The sequence below is a fragment of the Hypanus sabinus genome, chromosome 9 (genome assembly GCF_030144855.1).
Source record: "Hypanus sabinus isolate sHypSab1 chromosome 9, sHypSab1.hap1, whole genome shotgun sequence".
In the NCBI taxonomy this organism is placed as follows: Eukaryota; Metazoa; Chordata; class Chondrichthyes; order Myliobatiformes; family Dasyatidae; genus Hypanus; species Hypanus sabinus.
Window position 1 is genome coordinate 39,555,768 of NC_082714.1, and position 19,219 is coordinate 39,574,986.

Here is a 19,219-nt window from a genome sequence, read left to right on the forward strand (position 1 = left end):
GCAGTGTATCTTTAGGGAAAGATTTAAATTGCTTCTCAAACCAGAAGACATTACAGTATTACAAAGTATAGTAGTTAACAAGACTATTACATTAAATCTTCATCAGCAGACTATCTGTGTATGTGAGACAGTGGGGAAAAAAATCTAGTCTGAACAAATTTAAAGTGATTAATAATCATTCCATTCCTCTGTGTACAGCTGAACGCTGATATGCATGTTCGGAAGCTGGAAGACAGCATAACAGAGGCTAATGCCAAATATTCTGAAATGGAAAGAAACTTAACTGAAGCTAATACTGTGAAGACCAGGCTGCAAGGTATCAGATAACTTAATCTTGTCACTCCTCTCAAAGTCTGAAATCATTGCTGTCAAAGAAGTTTGCAAAACGTAAAATCATTTATTGTAATTAATATCCATGTTGCCCGTATTGGAGATGTTTCTACATGTTAACAACTGAAATTAGTATAATATGAGTATTTGCTGTAACGCTTTGATTTGAAATCAGTGACCTTAGAAAATATTCAGCCTGCTATATTCTCCAGTGTTCTCAATTTTATGTGTTTATGATCTATTTTCTGTAACCTGGTTTCCTGTTTCTTTTACCCCTCTGTTTTGTCATGGGCTGAATTCCAATTTGGTGATGGAGTGTACTTCTGCGACACTGTGTCCCTTTGTCTTATAATTCTAATGCAGCAAGTGTCTTCTTGTTGAGCTGGGCAGTCCCAACATTGCAAGGCTAACTGAATTCTGTTAACCTAAATTTCCCAGCGAAAGAACAATGTGTTAAATTGTTAAATTGCAGTTAACAAATGGATATCAGATTTGTCAAAACTTCCTTTTGTTCCTTACTAAGGGAAACTTTGTTATCTAGATGGTAGCAATTTTGCCTTTGAGGCAGAAGAGTGAGGGTTCAACTCTTATTATAAAAAGCAGGAGCATAGAGTTCAAGGCTGTACCCATTTCTGAGTGAGTATCGGAGTTGCTGTTTTTGCGGATGAAATACTAAAGTGAGGCTCCTTCTTCTCCCTTGTGTGTAAGAGATTATCTCCAAATATGCTGGTCAATGCTTATCCCTTGACTAGCCTTACAAAATTAATTTGATTGTTATCACCTTATGCAAATTATGGGAGCTTAGTAATCACAAATAGCTGCCATATACACTGGTTGCAAAAAAAAACCTCTCTTTGTCTGCACAAGTGCTTTATTGGTTGTAAAATAATTCAGGATGAAAGGTATGCTAAATATGGACCTTACTTCCTCACTGGTTGAAAAGGCTGTCAACCTTCATAAAATTGTACAGGAATTCTCCTTACAAATCATTGGCCTTTTCCATACAGATATTGCCAGTGATAATTTCTAGCATTATGTAAATACAGAAAGTTTAAGTTCACAATATGTACAGTCAAAGGAAAGGATTTCTCACTGTTATTCATTTTTTTTCTGGACAAGCTGAAAACAGTGAGCTGACTCGCGAATATGAGGAGGCGCAAAGCAGACTGAACCAGCTGATCAGGACCAAAACTACACTTTCTTCTCAAGTTGAAGAGCTCAAGAGACAACTGGAAGAAGAGTCAAGGGTAAGACTTTATTTATTTACTTCCACCAAAAACCTGAATTTGGTAAGAATGTGAAAATGATTGCAGATAATTAATACAAATTGCTGCATTTGTGCCTGGACAACATTTTCAGATAATATTTGCAAGATTTAGTTGCATCCTGAATTACTTCTACACATGCCTGCATGGATATAGTTTGTATTTTGTACACAAGTCACAAATGATGTTCATTTTAGGCAGAAACGGTTAAGCTTTCATCAGGTTAAAATGTTAAATCTTATTTCCTTTCCTCTCCACGTGATGTTGTGTGTCTCCAGCATTTTTAATTTTTACTTCACATTTACAGCATCGCAGTCCTTTTTTTCATTTTGACAAGATTTTCTTTACCTCTTTTGTTCTTTATTTCAGTTGATTTGTAAAAGATTTGTGCCTTCTCTGGTACATTTTCAAAATTTAGGGGCACTAAATGCTAACATTTCATCATCATTAAATTAGAATTTTATCCTCTAGTTCTGGCAGATATAAAAAGAACACTTTGAAGAAATTTAAACATCTAAATGTGCAAAAGTTATTATCTCTACATAAACATTAGAACTACACATTTAGCTAACGTCATTGTATTTATGTTGGATGAGCTATTGTATAGTAAACACCAGCATTGAACTTATTGCATTTTAGGCCAGAAGTGGTGCGATGGTGGGTCTAGCCAATGCTAAACATGACATGGACCTAACAAAGGAACAATTGGAAGAAGAACAGGAAAGCAAAGCTGAGTTGCAACGACTGGTTTCTAAACTGAACAGTGAAGTCACAACATGGAGGACCAAGTATGAGACTGATGCCATTCAGAAGACAGAGGAGCTGGAAGAGACAAAGTGAGTAATGATGCTCATGGTCATTTAAGAAGATAGTGCAATGATTGATAGAAGCCAATTATCCTCATCCAAGGACATTTTTATAGGGGTTTCCCAGAGCAGTGCTTTATAGCTGCTTCTTCACTGCCCTTCCTTGTATCACAAGGTCTGAAGTGGGAATGTTTGTTGATGAATACACAATAACCAATTCCACTTGCAACTTCTCAGCAAATTGAAAAAGTCCTTGGTTGTATGCAACAGACCCTGGGTTGTCATGCAGTGTAATATTCAAACCGAAAAAGACCAGATAGTGACCATCTCTGGCCCTTGATGTATAAAGCTTGGGATCACCACTGGAAAGAAAATTCACCTGAGCAGAGGCTTCAGAGGGGGTCAATGTGCCTGATTTGTTTCAATCATTTTTTAATGTGCAGGAGGAGGGATTTCGGGGTTGATATGCCTGACCCATTTTGCTCAGTTTCTGAGCTGGAGGAGGGATTTGGGGGTTGATATGCCTGACCCATTTTGCTCAGTTTCTGAGCTGGAGGAGGGATTTGGGGGTTGATATGCCTATTTTGTTTTTTTTTTATGAGAAAGTGGGATTTTGGGATTGATAATTATGCTCCCTTTTCTTTTTTGGTTTAACGGCTACCTGGATGATTGAAGAATTTCAGAGTTGTATATTTTTATAATAAATGAACTTTTGAATGTTTTTGGACCCAGAGGTTGGCTGTCAGTTGGCAAATGACACTCGCTGGCAGCCCAAAGCTTTTCCCGTCCACCACCAGGCACAATTCAGTAACGTGATGAAATATTCTTCATTTCCTCTGAGTACCAGTATTACTTATTAATGAATATTTGTAAATGTGATGAGGGTGCTCTGTATAAGGAATAAGCTGCCAGAGGAAGTGCAATGAGACAGGATTGAAAAGGTACATGGATAGGAAAGGTTTAGCTGGATATGGGCCAAACGCCAGAAAATAGGACAAGCTCAGAAGGACATTTGGTCAGCTTGGACCATTTGGGTTGGGTTGAAGGGCCTGTTTACTGTGACCCTTTGACTTTACTGGATGTGTGCAGAACAAAGCATTGTACTTGATAAACTATCCATTACTCTAAACTTTCTTTCCTTCCACCACTGGCGTTCAGTAGCCGCAGTGTGTTTGACCTATAAAGTACACTGTACCAGGCACCTACGCAAAGGCGGGCCCACAATCTCTAACTCCAAGAAGTACAAGGGCTTCAAGTGTATGGGAAAACCACTCCCTGCAGGTTCCCCCACCCCCCAAGGTTCATACCAACACCAAACTGGTTTTTAAGTGTTTATTTTAAGTGAAGATGTTGTTTAAAAACATCCTTGGAATCATGAATTAATTGCCAAAGTAAGTGGTCAAGTATTTGTGCATCCAGGGATGTTTCCATTGATTTGTTATAGTTGAGTTAGCATTGGGTGGTATAATGTCACAGACATCTGAATGGCCTAAATTCCTCGATCTCCGTACTGTCTTGCTCTTGAAAACTATGTTGCAATACTTTCATTTTAATAGGAGAAAACTGGCTGCTCGGTTACAGGAAGCTGAAGAAGCTGCTGAGTCTGCACAAGCCCGAGCAGCTAGCCTGGAAAAATCAAAGCAGAGGCTTACCGGAGAAGTGGAAGACTTAACCATCGAGCTGGAAAAGGTAATGAGAGAGAGGTTACTGCTCACCCGTAAAAATGTACAGGCAACAACGCAGTCATTTCCTTCTGTCTGACAGATTACGGATCGCTCTAGCATCACCAGAAATTAAATATTAAGTGCCACGACTGGTGTAAGTAATCTAGGGGGAATAAAAAGAAAAGGGTATACAAAATGTACATTTTTTAAATTTTTGATTTCAAAAATATTGGAGAACTCTTAAGGAGGCCGCCAAGATTGTGTGGTCTGTTTGGAGGTCATGGGATAAAACCCCCAGCCGTAATCATGAACGCATTAATCAGGTCACGTTCAATGACTCAAGTGCTTATCAACAACTTTAATGGTTTAGCGCACTCAAAATGCATCTCAAGAAGGTTTGAACCTGTTTAGATAACATAAAACTTTTTATGAGGATATTTCTATAGTGGTCTAATAAATGCCCCCCTTTCTCATTATTCTCAGGCAAATGCTGCTGCAGCTCTGCTGGACAAAAAACAACGATCCTTTGACAAAATGCTTTCAGAATGGCAGCAGAAATATGAAGAGGTACAGGTTGAACTTGACAACTCACAGAAGGAGTGCAGGACCTACGTAACAGAAGTCTTCAAACTGAAAACAAGTTATGAGGAGATTATTGAACAGCTTGAGATTGTGAAGAAAGATAATAAGAATCTGCAAGGTAATCATTCATTATGAACTATTTCATAACTGAGAAGAGCCAGTAAATATTTGTTCTGATGGAACAATTTAAATGTCACACATTCCCTGGGCACAATGTAAAAGCTTGTACATATGCATGCACACCCACATCACTGTACACACTCAAATAGCCAGGTAATGGTGGGTGATGAGGAGCTAGTGATGTTGGGAGGGTGTTGGGGATATTTGGAAACAAGAATGAAATGATAGCATCAGAGTCAGAATTATTATAGTATCACCAAGTACAGAGGTAATGGTTGCTCAAACCTTGCAAAGAGTTGAGAATCTTGAAGCAGACTGTGGAAAGAGCACAAGTTTATTTCCAGGCTAAACCACTGGAACAATCAAGTCTGGAGATAATGGGACATATTGTAGTTTTAGTATGGAGTTGAGAAGAGGCAGGAAAACAGCCAAATAGTACTACAAAGTAGGTATTATTGAAAATAAAGTGAAAATGCGGATGGAAGCTCATCTGTGTGTAAACAGTCTGCCTTAATTTGAAACAATTTCCTGGGATTGAAGTAGTGGCCAGGAAGGTTGAGTCATTGGAGAATCCAGTGTTCAAAGAGGTAAGTGCACGGAAAACAAAACCGCAGATCATGCATATCCAAACTAAAAGCAGAATGAACTGAGCTTCTCAGAGGGTAGGCAGCATCTTTACGGGTAGATTTAGAATAAACAAATCAAAGAGGTGATATAGAATGTAATAATGTTAAAAAAAAATCCTACTACTATCTTCCATTGATTGCATTGGAATTGAATCAAAAGGAGATCTACAAATTGGGTAGAAGATTTACTATTGAGCTTTGTACATGGTCGCCTGAAGTCAAAATCTACCTCACTTTATTTTACTGCACAGGATGAGGCCGTTTGGCTTACTGCATCAGTGCTTCGCCCTGTTCAATAAAACTTTAGAAAGTCAGGGATGTCTGCCTCGCCCTGTAGCTGATAAACATCTCTGAAGTCCTCATTTCACCTGTAGTCACCTCACTGAAAGTTTGATGCCGTGGTTATTGAACTCAGATTTCTCTGTGCAATTTTCTGTGATCCTTCAGATGAGGTTAAGGAACTGGTGGATCAGCTCACAGAGGGTGGAAAGAGTGTGCATGAGCTGCAGAAATTAAAGAAAAAGCTAGAAATCGAAAAAGATGAACTGCAGCTGGCTCTGGAAGAGGCTGAAAGTTCTCTGGAGGTAATGGAATTTGATTCAGTGAATGACTCTCAAAGTAATCTCTTAATTTACCAGAGAAACGTGAATAGCATTGCATGGAAGCAATATCTCTGTAATATAAGCTCGACAACAATACAAGACAAGGCAGACACATAATGAAGCTTTCGCCTCGTATTGACTCATTGTAAACCATGTGCATGTAAGATTGCAGTTCTTAAGTCCTGTGGCTTTGCTTTGCATTGACACTTTGGGTGGTATCGAATGATCAATGACTCCTATCTTGCAGTTATTATGTGGCAGAAATGCTAAGGATAGAAGTTAAGAAATTTAGTGCTACAAAGTTCATATTAGTGAACTCCAATGAACTCTAATTAACTCTTTATCATTCGAGCTTAATATTTTTATTTGCCTCTTTGAAACATGTTTTGCTAGGTCCTGCATACAATAAAATAATTTGTGGCTAATTTATATGTCATTGAATAAACCTATTTGGCTTGTCTTGTCTGTAGTCAGAGGAGGCCAAAGTGGTTCGGGTACAGCTGGAACTGGCACAAGTGAAGGCAGACATTGAGAGGAGAATCCATGAGAAAGAGGAGGAATTTGAAACCACCAGGTATTTAGGCTGATGAGATTACTTTAATTCTAACATTTCTGTTTTAACTGTGTCTGATGCAGTCGTTGAGTAAATCTGGATTCTTGTAACAATGAAGAACTATAGATCTTTTCAACAACTCAGATTAATGTTGTAGTCATGATTGACCCAATACCATCCATTTCATCCATGTCAGTTGCCCCCTCAAAGAAGATTGGGTGTAGTTACCAGTATTATATTTCACTACTGTGACTTGAGCTTTGGTTTCAAATGCTGCTTTTTCCAATGAACTTACAGAAAGAACCACCAGCGTGCCATTGAATCACTGCAAGCCAGCTTAGAGGTTGAATCTAAGGGCCGTGCTGAGGCACTGAGATTGAAGAAGAAGATGGAGGCTGATGTGAATGAGATGGAGATCCAGCTTGAACATGCAAACAAGAACAATGCAGAGCTGGTCAAGACCCTGAAGAAGCTTCAGCAACAGCTTAAGGTAACGATGAGCTAGTCTTTTGTTTCATTGAAATGTAGTGATATGTCTCACTGGAAATGCTAGTGATTAATACCAAAGAATTAATAAGCAAGTTTGAGATAACTACAATGAGGTAAACACAAACAATTAGGCTTTTCATTTTGGTAGAAATGATTAGAGATTAGATATATCCTTACAAAACAATTTGTAGTCGAGTCACCCTGATTTTAAAATGCCAAAACCATCTCAAGATAATTCATGGGCAGTTAAATTTGATCTGAGACATATGAAACTATATCAGTTGTTGCAAGAAGTGCCATAAGGGAGACAGAAAGATTTAGAAAGGGATGTCAGAGCTTAGACCCAAGGACACTTAAAACCTACAGTACCTGTTTGTGATTGAACAGTGAAAATTGGATATATGTATCTTGCCAGACTTGGGGAAGCACAAAGGTCCTTATCAGTTGTAGGGCTGGAGATGGTTAAATAAATAGGGAGATGCTGTTGCCAATCTTTGTTCTCACAGAACAGATCAACTTGCTTGTACCCCTCAGGAAACACAAGCTCAAATGGATGAAGATGCTCGCCGGCACGAAGAGCTGCGTGAACAGTACAATCTATCAGAACGGCGCATTAGTCTCCTGCAGACAGAGCTGGAGGAGCATCGCAACACACTGGAATCAAGCGAGCGATCTCGCAAGCAAACAGAACAAGAACTAGTAGAAGTAACTGAACGGTACAATGAACTCAACGTGCAGGTAACTACACCAATAAACTTAATGAAAGCAAATTCTAAAAAAAAAATTTAATGTTTTAGTAAGGAAATGCGGTCATGCACATGAAATCAAAATCATAGTCATTTTCAAAATGATGTCCAAACAACTTGAAAGAAGATCTGTTTTTTTAAATTCTAGAGTTCAATAGCAGCTTCACCATCTCGTTTCCTCTCTGCTTATGTGGGCCTTAACTGGAGTGAATTTTCAAGGTCACAGTATAGATCCCAAAGCATACTGACCTGCAGTGACAGCTTGTTTACAAGTACCGGTAGTCTTTCAGCTTTCAGGTTAACTACGGCAAATGCAATCATCATTCTTGCGTGGTATAGTTGCCATTCTGAGATTTTTATGATCCATTGGTACCAAAATGTTCAACGATCTTCTTATTAAGCATTCTCTTGAAATTCAGAATGACTTAGTTGCTGCCCAATTTTGTGGAAGGCTGAGTTCATGTTCAGGTTTAATTGTCATTCAACATGACATGAATACCCATGAGCAGTCAAATGAAACAGCGTCCCTCCGAGGCCAGGGTGCAAAACACGGTACCAATAGTCGTACACAGCACAAGGCATATATAACACAGTAAGGTGTGGCCAATGTGGGAACTGCAAACACTGTGTGCTTCCAGAGCACAGTCTGAGGATTCTTAGTATCATGACAAGCATCTTTCCAACACTTTGAATACTCATGGGTCAATGATTCCCAGGAGAATGCTGCATTTCCTCCATGCAGAGAGTAGAAAAGATTGAAGGATATACTCAGTTTCTTTGAAGAAATGCAGCATTCCCACAAAACTCCTGGGAATCACTGACCCATGAACAGTCAATGTGGAGTGCTCAAGTTTCAAGATTCTGATATCAGCTCTGCGAAGGAGTCCTCATGAAGGTTCTCAGCCAGGAACATTGACTGTTCATTCATTTCCACAGATGCTGCCTGACCTGATGAGTTCCTCCAGCATTGTGTGTGTGTTGCTCTGGATTTCCAGCATCTACAGAATCTCTTGTGTTTATGCAAACAACTTGGCCATTTTAGCTGACTGAATACAACAAAGGTTTCAATGTTGGAAATATTAGCCTGGGAGAGAAAATAACACTGATGTTCCTATCAATTTGAAGAATTTTATGGAGAAAGGAATAGTGGTATTTTTCCAGTACCTTCAAGTGCCTGGTGTACATTGATATCAGATTCATTTATGAGGGCAGAGATAACTTCTGTCCAGTAGACCATAAGTTTTGTGCAGATCTGTCACCTATTTCCTTAAACACCCTTTAGCTCAACTGCCCAAAGTCTCTGCTGGTGCGTTGAAGAGAGTGGTGAATTTAATCTTCAATGTCTGCCTTCATCTAGAGGTAACTCCCTAGACATGGAAAGGGGACCACGTGTTACATGGCCTTGTCATGAGCATTTATTGTTGGAGGGCAGTGTAGTGTACCTGGGGCAGGATTGTTGGAGGGCCTTTTTCGTCCAGATGTTGAGCAGGTGGCCAATCCTCAGATTCTTCGGTTGCAGCTGGCAGTAAATGAAATGCTCCCTTGTTCATAGCTTTTGTTGCCGTGCAGCTCATGTTATTGTTAATGTTATGTTAATGTTTAGATAATGTTGATATAATTTTGTTACTATAGTTGTGAAATAACCTGTAATTAATTATGTGCTAATGAATATAATCTATGAATTTTCTAAATAATGAACATACCACAACATTTAATTTGTAACATTTTAGAGTTTCAACATATTTCCATTGTCAATGTTTCAAATACAACACAAATTGTAACGATAAACACAGAATGGAAGCTGGTAGCTCATTGTTAATAAACCACCAGCCTGCTGAATGTTGAAATCATGTAGTCAATATTCATAGTATGCATTTTGCAAAAAAAATCACTTAAAGTGCTATGCAGTTCTCAGGCCACGTAAAAATTTCCTTCTCAGAACAATGGTCAGTCCACACAGCTGTAAACAAAATTTAGAGGGAACGTTGTTCAGGAATGTGGTTACCACAGGTTGCAGAGTTTTCCAAAAGATTAGCCCCACGCTTGGGGGAAATTGTTACACTTAAGATGCAAGGATGTGACAAGAATGATTAAAATAACTGCTGAAGCAATAACATAGCCTTATTTGACACCATTCTCCACTGAATGGTTCTGTTTAAAGCAGTTCCAATTATAGTTCTTAAGTCACTGAGAGGCCAACATGGAGGTGAATTTCAGTGGGTAGCCATTGAAGAGGATCTTCCACTCTCACTCCTGATCAGTAATCTGTGCAACTTAGTGAAATGCTGACCACAAGCAGGGTGTGCAATCTGTGAGTCAAACAGGCTGATGAATGTACATTTTTTATTAAAGCACTCAACTGGTCAAACTGAGCAGAATAAATAGCCTTAAAATGTTCTATATTTCCCTCCTTTAGAACAGCACCTTATTGGGGTATAAACGGAAACTGGAAGGGGATCTTCAGACACTCACCAATGAGCATGAAGAACTGATCCATGAGTTCCGTTCTGCTGATGAGAAAGCCAAAAAAGCCATGCTTGACGTAAGTTTGCAACCTTGAATCATTCCACAATTAAAATGCACCAATCACGCTCAAAAGCAGCTTGACCAGGGTTGATCATTTCAGTAGTGTAATTGCATCCATCAGGAAATTGATCCAAGCACTTGTAGGTTTGATTTATCTCAGTACAGTTACTGTTTTCTTGGGCTTATTCACACTACCAGTAGTACTGCAGGCCATGTGTTGCACGTTTCTCTCACTACCAGCAATATCTGGAGCTTTTGAGGGCAACTTACAATCTTAGTTGATAACTATTCAGAAAAACTAGGACTTCATCACACAGGAATCGGACTGGAGATAGCAATTTAAAGTTCTGCACTGTGACATCAATGTCAGTCTCCCAGATGCAAAATTCAATTGTCATCATTGTGGAAAGTGATTAAATGAATTCCTTTTACAATCTCAGTTCTTGTGCTGTGATCACCACCCTATCAGCACCCTCCTCCCGGTGGTTTGGAAGGTGGAATTCGACTGAGCTAGTCAGCTGTATGGCTGAATGTTCAGGAGAGCACCATGTGATATTGTAAGCCCTCCAATCATCGCCAGTATTTATCAATACACCTTAGAGAGCATCCTATCCAGATTTGTGTGGCATCTGCTCTGCCCATGATTGCAGGGAGTTAAGGATACAGCTCAGCACTTCACAGAAATCAGCTTTCTCTTCCTGGACTCTATGTCTAATTCTCGCTACCTTGATAAAGCAGCTAACATAACCAAAGAACACACCTGCTCTCTTCTCCCCCTCCCATCAGGAAGAAAATATAACTTATATGCTTGAAAACATGTACCAGAAGCTTCAAGGACAGCTGTTATAAGGGTGTTGAATGGTCCCTAGTATGATGAGAAAGGACTCTCGACCTCACAATCCACCTTGTTATGACCTACTGTCTGACTGCTCTGAACTTTGTAGAACTTTATTCTGCACTGTTAATGCTTTCTCTTGTACACCTCAATGCACTGTTATAATGAATTGATCTGCATGAACAGCATGCAAGACAAGTTTTCCAGCGTACTTCAGTACATGTGACAATAATAAGGTAATTTACCATTCACAGTTCCTCCCCTCACCTGCACAGTGGCCTTTCCTGCTGTCGTATTGTGGTTGCCCTGTGTCAAGTCCTTTAAGATTTCACTCACCCAATGATACTGCAGCTGTGAGCTCTACATACAGATCCCAAAAGGAACACACTTGTCCGTTTTAGCGTATGAATCTGCATACAAAGTGGCATTGCACATCTCTTCATATTTATATGTCCAAAGTTCTTGACACTTCTATGGAAACTAATTAGCATTATACACAGCACATATTTAGCGCACTATAAGAGTATGAAGTCCAATTTGTTGGCAATAGTTTGATTAGAATTATTGCCAAAAATCAGTCTGAATTTTTCAAATTTCTCAAAAAAAAAACCCAAGTGGTCACTCTTTTTTTTTGACCAGGCTTCCCGTATGGCTGAGGAGCTGAGGCAAGAACAGGAGCATTGCATGCACCTGGAGAAAATAAAGAAGAACTCTGAGATTACTATCAAGGATTTGCAGGGTAAACTGGAGGAGGCTGAACAAATGGCCCTTAAGGGTGGACGTCGCATTATCCAGAAACTGGAGGCAAAGGTGAGGAGAGAAGAGGACAGTGCACACAGATTTGTCTGAGGAAATGGCTCATATTCAGAGCCAATTATTTACTGCACCAAGAAGGCAAAGGGGAAAAACGTTTCTGTGATAAACATTACATTGCTTATAGATTCTTATTGGAATAGAAAAAGATTCTGTGGGTTAACGTTCCCAGAATTCTCAGAGCAAGTTAATTTTTATCTGCCATTTGGAAGGTATGATTGGCGTAACTCCTAGAAATGGCTAATGCTTGCCAGGTGCTTACTAACTGCTCAGTTTTGAAAGATGCAGCTTCTTTCTCTTATTTTTGATTAATTTCTCTCTTGAAAGACACGCATTTAGTGAGAATTTTTTTTGTCACAATTTAGATCAAGGAACTGGAATCTGAGCTGGACACGGAACAGAAACGCCACGTGGAAACAGTGAAAAATCTGCGTAAGAATGAACGTCGGCTGAAGGAGCTGATCTTTCAAACTGAAGAAGATCACAAGACTAACCAACGTATGCAGGAACTGGTTGAAAAACTACAGAACAAGCTGAAGAGCTATAAGAGGCAGATTGAGGAGTCTGTAAGTTATCTGTACAACATTGGATGTGGAAATGTGTTTTAACAAGCAAGCTCCATCAAATATTCCAAATTATTTCATCTTGAAAATCCTTCCTTAAGCCCCTCTTTCAACTTAATTCTTTAAAATCCATTCCTAAAATCTTTCCCTTTTTATAGACTTGATGTTGATCTCTCCTGATAGCTCCTCAAATAGCCAACATTTTCATTACATTTATGAAGCACTTTGGGATGGTGTTCTATATAAAGGCCATTACAAAAATGAGAAGTGTTAGGGTCTGAAAATATATATATATATATATTTCAAAATCAAGTTTATTATCACTGACAAATGTTTGTGAAATTTGTTGCTTTGTGGCAACAGTGCAATGTAATACATAAATTACTACAGGTTACAATAAGAAATAACAAATACCATGGAAAAAGATAGCAAAACAGTAAGGCAGTGTTCATGGTTTCATGAATCATTTCGATATCTGATAGCAGAGGGGAAGAAGCTGTTCCTAAAATGTTGAATGTGAGTCTCTGGGCTTTTGTACTTCCTCCCTGATAATAGTAATGAGAAGAGAGCTCCTCTTAGATGATGAGGATCTTTAATGATGAATGAGACCTTCTTGAGGCACCACCTTTTGAAGATGTTCTCAATGGTGGGAAGATTAGTGTCCACTTTGGAGCTCACTGAGTCCATAACACTGCAGCTCTTTTTCAATTCTGTGAATTTGCATGATGCAATGATTCAACCCACCAGGATGCTGTCCAGGTAAATTTGTAGAAATTTGATAGAGTCTTTGATGCCATACCAGACCACATCAAATTCCTAATGAAGTATAGCCTCTGGTGTACCTTCTTCCGATTGCACCAATATGTTGGGCCCAGAATCAGTTTTCTGAGATGTTAATGCCCAGGAACTTGAAGCTACTCACACTTTTTACTGCTGACCCCTCGATGAGGACAGGTGTTCTACTGTCTTCCCATTCCTGAAGTCCACAATCAATTCCTTGATTCTACTGACATTGAGTGCAAGGTATTTCTGATTACCTAATTTTAACCCATAACTGATAAATCTAATATTATTGATAAATCAACAGAGTCATCTCAATTTCATCTATCCAGTTAGTAAGTTGTCTGATATTTTAAAACAGGAACACTTCAAACATTGTGAAGTAAACTCTATTATGCAAGCAACACTATCAGATTTCAACAACCATTTCCCTTGATGATGTAATGATTGTGAACTTTGAAAATCCTCAAATAGTGATATGTTGTGAGGGTATCTAATATTACCCTTTATTGATTATCAAACCTGAATTTTTCTTGGCAAAAGTTCCTATCAGCATCTAGAGAGGGAGTTGATGTGCTTACATTTTATTTACTGTATTTGAATCTTTGACAGGGAAATGGTGGAGATAGAAGTGAGTCTGGAGGAGGGTGAGATATTAATATCAGAAATGCTAAATGGGAATATATAGGCAGGCAGATGTACTCAACTAACCCCAGTGGAACCAATCATCAGGTACCACCACCCCCAACACTGTTACACCTATTCAGAACAACAACCGGACTCATTTTACCTTCTGCCATTGTACTGGAATTTACTGTATCTCATAAAGAATATAATCAACCTTCTGTCATTCTGTTTAAGGCCATCTTGGGTGGGGTCTAATTTTCTGCTCCAGAAGGAACATTTAGGACGCAGCTTTTCTGCAGCTACTGGAAGGATGCATGAGTGAGTAGGCACACAGGCTTCTCTTCAGAGAAGTCTGTGGTGGAGTTGCGGCGAGGAAAAGGACCAAAGTATTCTGAGAATCTCAAGGGAGTTGATATGCTTACATTCATGGTGAGAGACCAGCAAAGTCCCCTGACCACTTCTTCCACCAGTAGAACTTCAAGGCCATTACATGACTTACAGCTGCAAGGTCTTAATTGTTATAATTAATTTCAGAAGCAGAGGTCAGCACACAAACACATTTTGCTATATTGTGCTGTATATATCAGAGAATTAATTTCTCATCCAAAACACTCTTAAAAACTAATCTTTCAACAGTGCCAACTGATTTTGAACGCAGTATTCTCCAACACCCACCTGAGAGCCAGTTACTTAACTTCCAGATCTGCGAGGAAAGAATCTTTTAAATATTTGCAGATTAGACTGATATTCACTGCTCTCTTTTGTTATTCTTCACAGGAGGAACAGGCTAACCAAAGCCTGGTAAAATACAGGAAGACTGTCCATGAGCTGGATGATGCCGAAGAGAGAGCAGGGATGGCAGAATGTGCTCTGAACAAACTCCGCACCAGGAACCGGGTTTCTGCAAGCAAAGGTTACAGCACCATTGAGGTCATCCAAGTGTCCTCCAAGTCCACTACTGAGGAGTAGGCAGAAGCTTCATCCATTTCGGCTGGTAACATGAATTTTTGTAATACAACAAAACCACATTTTAAAATGCATTTTAAAATGACTGTAGTTAACAATTTTTTTGTAATTGCTTCTGCATTCTTTCTTGGCTCAGATTGTATAATGGCGGATAGCTCTTTGCGATTTTGTTTCTCGGTCCAAGGTACTGAAGTTATATGTCTGTTCCCTCTTCTTATTTCTTTGCTAAATTGCTGGCTTCAGTGTCATCTCTGGTTAATTGGTTCAAGCGTCATCAGTTAGTTCAAGGGACTTGGCAACTTCATTCACACTGGTGCTCTCAGTGAAGGACTGAAAGAATTGATTATTGCTGGAGGCGTTTCATTTACATGTGAGCTAAACTGGTTTGCAGATTTGCCCCTTCAGGTGGACAAATATTTGGAAGATAAATAGAAAAGTTTGGTATATTGGCCAATGTTCCTAAAGCATTCTTTCTGATAAAAGCATCACACCATCTATCACACCTTTCTGTGAACAAGTTCGCAGACTTCAATAAAGTAAAACAAGTTATATTAATGGAAGCCCTCTTCTTACTTGCTGTTTGGTTCCACAAAGTGCCTTAGAAGCCTATAACAGATGAGGCAAGGCAGTCTAACTGTCCCCAATGACTTCTGCACACTTATCATGTTCAGGTCCTTGATGCTTTACTCAACAAATCATTCAAGATACCCAAGTGTCATTGCCTTTACCATTATTTAAAAGTGGCAGGACTGCATCATATTTAAGGTTCATCTGTTATCTGTGGTAAATACTGACCAGTGCCACCAGATCACAAAGCAGGGAAATATTTTTCTGACTTTGTTGAAGGGTGTTGAGACTAATGGCCAAGACGGAGAACAAGCTGAGCAGATCAATGCTATTCAAATTCAAAGGGCAAGGTGAGGGAGTGAGAATGAGGGTTGACTTTGTAATGGCAAAGGCAAAGGTGGTCAGACAAATTCTCTTAATAAATCTCACCATTCCTATAACCACCTAAGCAAGCAGCATTATTGAAGTTGAAGCTATGGATTAATATTTAGGTAGTCTGAGTTGGATTGTGCTATGACTATGAGAATGATTGGCTGTAGTTGGAATTGAGTTAGGAACGGGAATTGACTCTTTTGCCCTGGATCCTGTGGCACGGTTCAGTGACAATCGTAACTAATCTATCACCTAACTCCAAATGCTGTCTTTTCCCAAAGAAGCCAAGACTTTGCACTTGGGATTTATTATCTCACATTGATCCTGAGAGAATGGGTAGATAGGAGAGATCTATTCAACCATGGATTAAATCATGTTTCACAGATTCCTAACAGATCAGTAAGAACCTGAGGAATTGTACCCAACCACCTTCAGGCAAAATACAGGGGAAAGAATTTGAAGTTTGTCATTGGTGTTAAATAAGGCCTAGAAAATTTGAACTCATCTCAACACTTTGACTTAAATGAAACTAAGCATTGTGAGATAAGTGCAGTACAACGGATAGCAAATATTCTTGTTGGCTTTAGTCAAAGTGATCCAAGCACTGAAAAGTTATGTAAGGAGTTTTCAGTTCACTGAGCTCCTCTTCTTGGTGAAGCAATGTTACAAGTACCAAAACCTGAAGCTGGTGAGTTTAGCCCTTTGCTTCCCAAAGCTCTCAACAGAAGACACAGGAGACTGCAGATGCTGGGATATGGAGCAAACAACAAACCTTTGCGAGAACTCAGATGTAGCACCATCTACCTCTATAGATGTTGCCTGAGCTGCTAATTTCTTCCAGCAGTTTGTCACTAACACTGGGGTTTGCCACATGTCATGTTTGCCTTTGTTCAAGTCCAATTTATAAAGGTTAATTGTTTTGGTCAGGCAGCAATTACTTAAAATGTTGATAGAAATATACATTATAATGTCATGCATTGAATACAGGGCTATCAAACTTAAACTTGTTTCATTTATTTTCAGGGTTATGCATGCCTTCCATGACAGCTGTCAGCCATTCAGTTGAAGACTATATCTGCTGAAAACCTGTCAGGCTTTTCAAAGGATACTGGAAAATTTCCCATCAAAAATCAACAAAGATCACAAATTCATCTAATTGTTGAGCTGTTTAGAACAATTGCACAGAGTTCCATCCCTCCTGACATAGACAGATATCTCTAATAACAATGGTGACAGAAAGAACATTTGCACTCTCAAGTCAAGGATAGAGTTGTGCAATTCCATGTATAACCTCTCTGAATGTGTAAATACCCATTCACCCCAGTTACAGAAATAAATGTATAGTTCAGTAACCAGCTCTACTTGGCTGTTACTTATATTTCGTATTTGTTCAATGGGTATCATCAGTGGGAATTTGATTCCTAGAAATCATTAATAACTTTCAAATGTTGTTGCTGACAACATTGATGAATTGGCATGGTACAGAATCTAAATGTGTTGCTGCGTGGTACATGCAGATGCAATGAAACTGACTTATTCGCCACCTCATTCATCTGACGTGGTCCACATTTACAGGATACAGTAACAGGTTTTACTTACCTGTGGTAAACAGTCCAAGAATGTAAGTATTTCAATAGCACGCATGTGATTGTATATTCTAAGAGTGGAAAAGAAACCCAAGTACAGAAGGAAGGCATTCCTTATTCCATCTCTCATCAGCCAGAATTGTCTCTCCTGTTGGTCACCCAATAGGACTGTGAGAAAGTGTCAGGATATAATGAGTAAAAGTTTGAGCTGATGCATGATGTCCTCCTGTAAGAAATGGCCTGCTAGTTCCCACTATTTGGACTTGTGCGTGGAGAATAACTGCTTAAGGCAGATACCGGAGAACTGCTAGTGTTCATGACTCCGTACATTAGTATGAGTCAGTGCACTCAGAAGGCCAGAAGTAAAACAGTCACAACAGACAATACTGTACATCATTCTAAGTTCATGTTCAATGCTAACTAATTGAACTGTAATTTTAATAACACATCCCCATTGAATTAATGATGACAAATTATATTTTAGTACTCCAGTCAGGAAAGTCTTAGGAGAGCAAATATTTATTAATGTGTAGCTTGTAATTTATCAGTGTCTTATAGCAATGACATTTCTGATATATACATCTGGTATACATATGAATGAAAATATGAGCAGAGTATGAGGCATTATACTGTGCAGAAATCAATCTCTCTTTTATTCATGCATAAGACATGTAATTTTGCAGTATAAATCTCATCCCTAATAGAAACATTTCACACCAATGCAAATAAAGTAAAAAAAACATTAATTTGAGTGTCACTTAAGAACTCCAGAAAAAATATGTATGCAGAAGAAAATGGAGTATTGCACTGATCAAAGCTAACCCTTGAATATTACTCACCTGAGGAAACTTAAAGTATTTATTATCCAGAATTCTTTGGTAATCTCAAAATTGTGCACAACAAGTGTCTTGCAACAATTCTTCTGTCAAGGGCCATGTACTAATTTTATAGTAGAACATCTGTATGTAAATTTTCAGAGTTGTCTTCATTAATCCTGTTTCATGTCTGCCAATACCATGCTTGGCGCCTCAATACATCTCTTTCATCAGCTGAGAGTGAGTATTGAATTGACAGGAAGTGAAACTTCGTTGATCTGTTTCAAATTTCTATTGATGCCTGCAGCATACAACCTAAACTGGTTTACTTAGATTGTTCAAGCTTGATAGTGGCTTTCTTCAATCTTTTTCTTTAAATTTCCTTTCAGAAAGAATTAAGTTATCAATCTCAGAGATATTTTGTACACTTGCATCATGTTCCTATTTTATAGATGGATTAGATATCCCTGTCACCTCATACTTTTAACCAATTTCCCCTCAAATCCACTCAATCTGCCCTAACTAGTTTCTCTGGTTGACGGTCTCTTCACTCAATACTGAAATCTTCATTTGACTTTATACTTGTATGCTTTATCAAAACAATGCAATATTATAAAGGCTGCCCTGCTTCAAGGAGGAAAGAGTTTCAGATCCAAACTTTCCTTGTTGAAACATACTTGAAGGTCTGGTGCAATCTAGTGAAATGAGTTCATGCTCATTTTGAGTGCCCCTACATCCTTCACATAAATTACATTTTATAGAAGGTGTGTAGCTCCTGTTGCTTGCAAAGAAGTGTGCTAGTCAAGTCAAATCTATTGTCACGTGCACAAATATAGTGAGGTGCAGGTACAATGAAAATATGCTTGAAGCAGCATCACAGGCATGCAGCTACAGACAGCACAGAATATATATATATATATATATATATATAAATTATACTAGACAGGGAAGCGAGAGAGAGAACTAAAACCCCAAAAGCAAGACCT

At 38.8% G+C, this 19,219-nt stretch overlaps 1 protein-coding gene across 1 annotated transcript in view; it reads left to right on the forward strand.

Annotated features, from left to right (window-relative positions):
* The window catches only part of LOC132399284 (myosin-16-like), a 63,905-nt gene extending 46,760 nt beyond the window's left edge, over positions 1 to 17,145 (forward strand). The window contains exons 31-44 of the mRNA XM_059979514.1: positions 199 to 316; positions 1,450 to 1,577; positions 2,235 to 2,431; positions 3,958 to 4,090; positions 4,549 to 4,765; positions 5,841 to 5,977; positions 6,466 to 6,569; positions 6,846 to 7,038; positions 7,572 to 7,775; positions 10,200 to 10,325; positions 11,784 to 11,954; positions 12,323 to 12,523; positions 14,705 to 14,921; positions 16,856 to 17,145. Of these exons, the coding sequence (XP_059835497.1) occupies positions 199 to 316; positions 1,450 to 1,577; positions 2,235 to 2,431; positions 3,958 to 4,090; positions 4,549 to 4,765; positions 5,841 to 5,977; positions 6,466 to 6,569; positions 6,846 to 7,038; positions 7,572 to 7,775; positions 10,200 to 10,325; positions 11,784 to 11,954; positions 12,323 to 12,523; positions 14,705 to 14,896 (2,121 nt within the window). The 3' untranslated portion in view covers positions 14,897 to 14,921; positions 16,856 to 17,145. The remainder of the gene's footprint in view (positions 1 to 198; positions 317 to 1,449; positions 1,578 to 2,234; positions 2,432 to 3,957; positions 4,091 to 4,548; positions 4,766 to 5,840; positions 5,978 to 6,465; positions 6,570 to 6,845; positions 7,039 to 7,571; positions 7,776 to 10,199; positions 10,326 to 11,783; positions 11,955 to 12,322; positions 12,524 to 14,704; positions 14,922 to 16,855) is intronic.
* Positions 17,146 to 19,219: the final 2,074 nt, after the last annotated feature.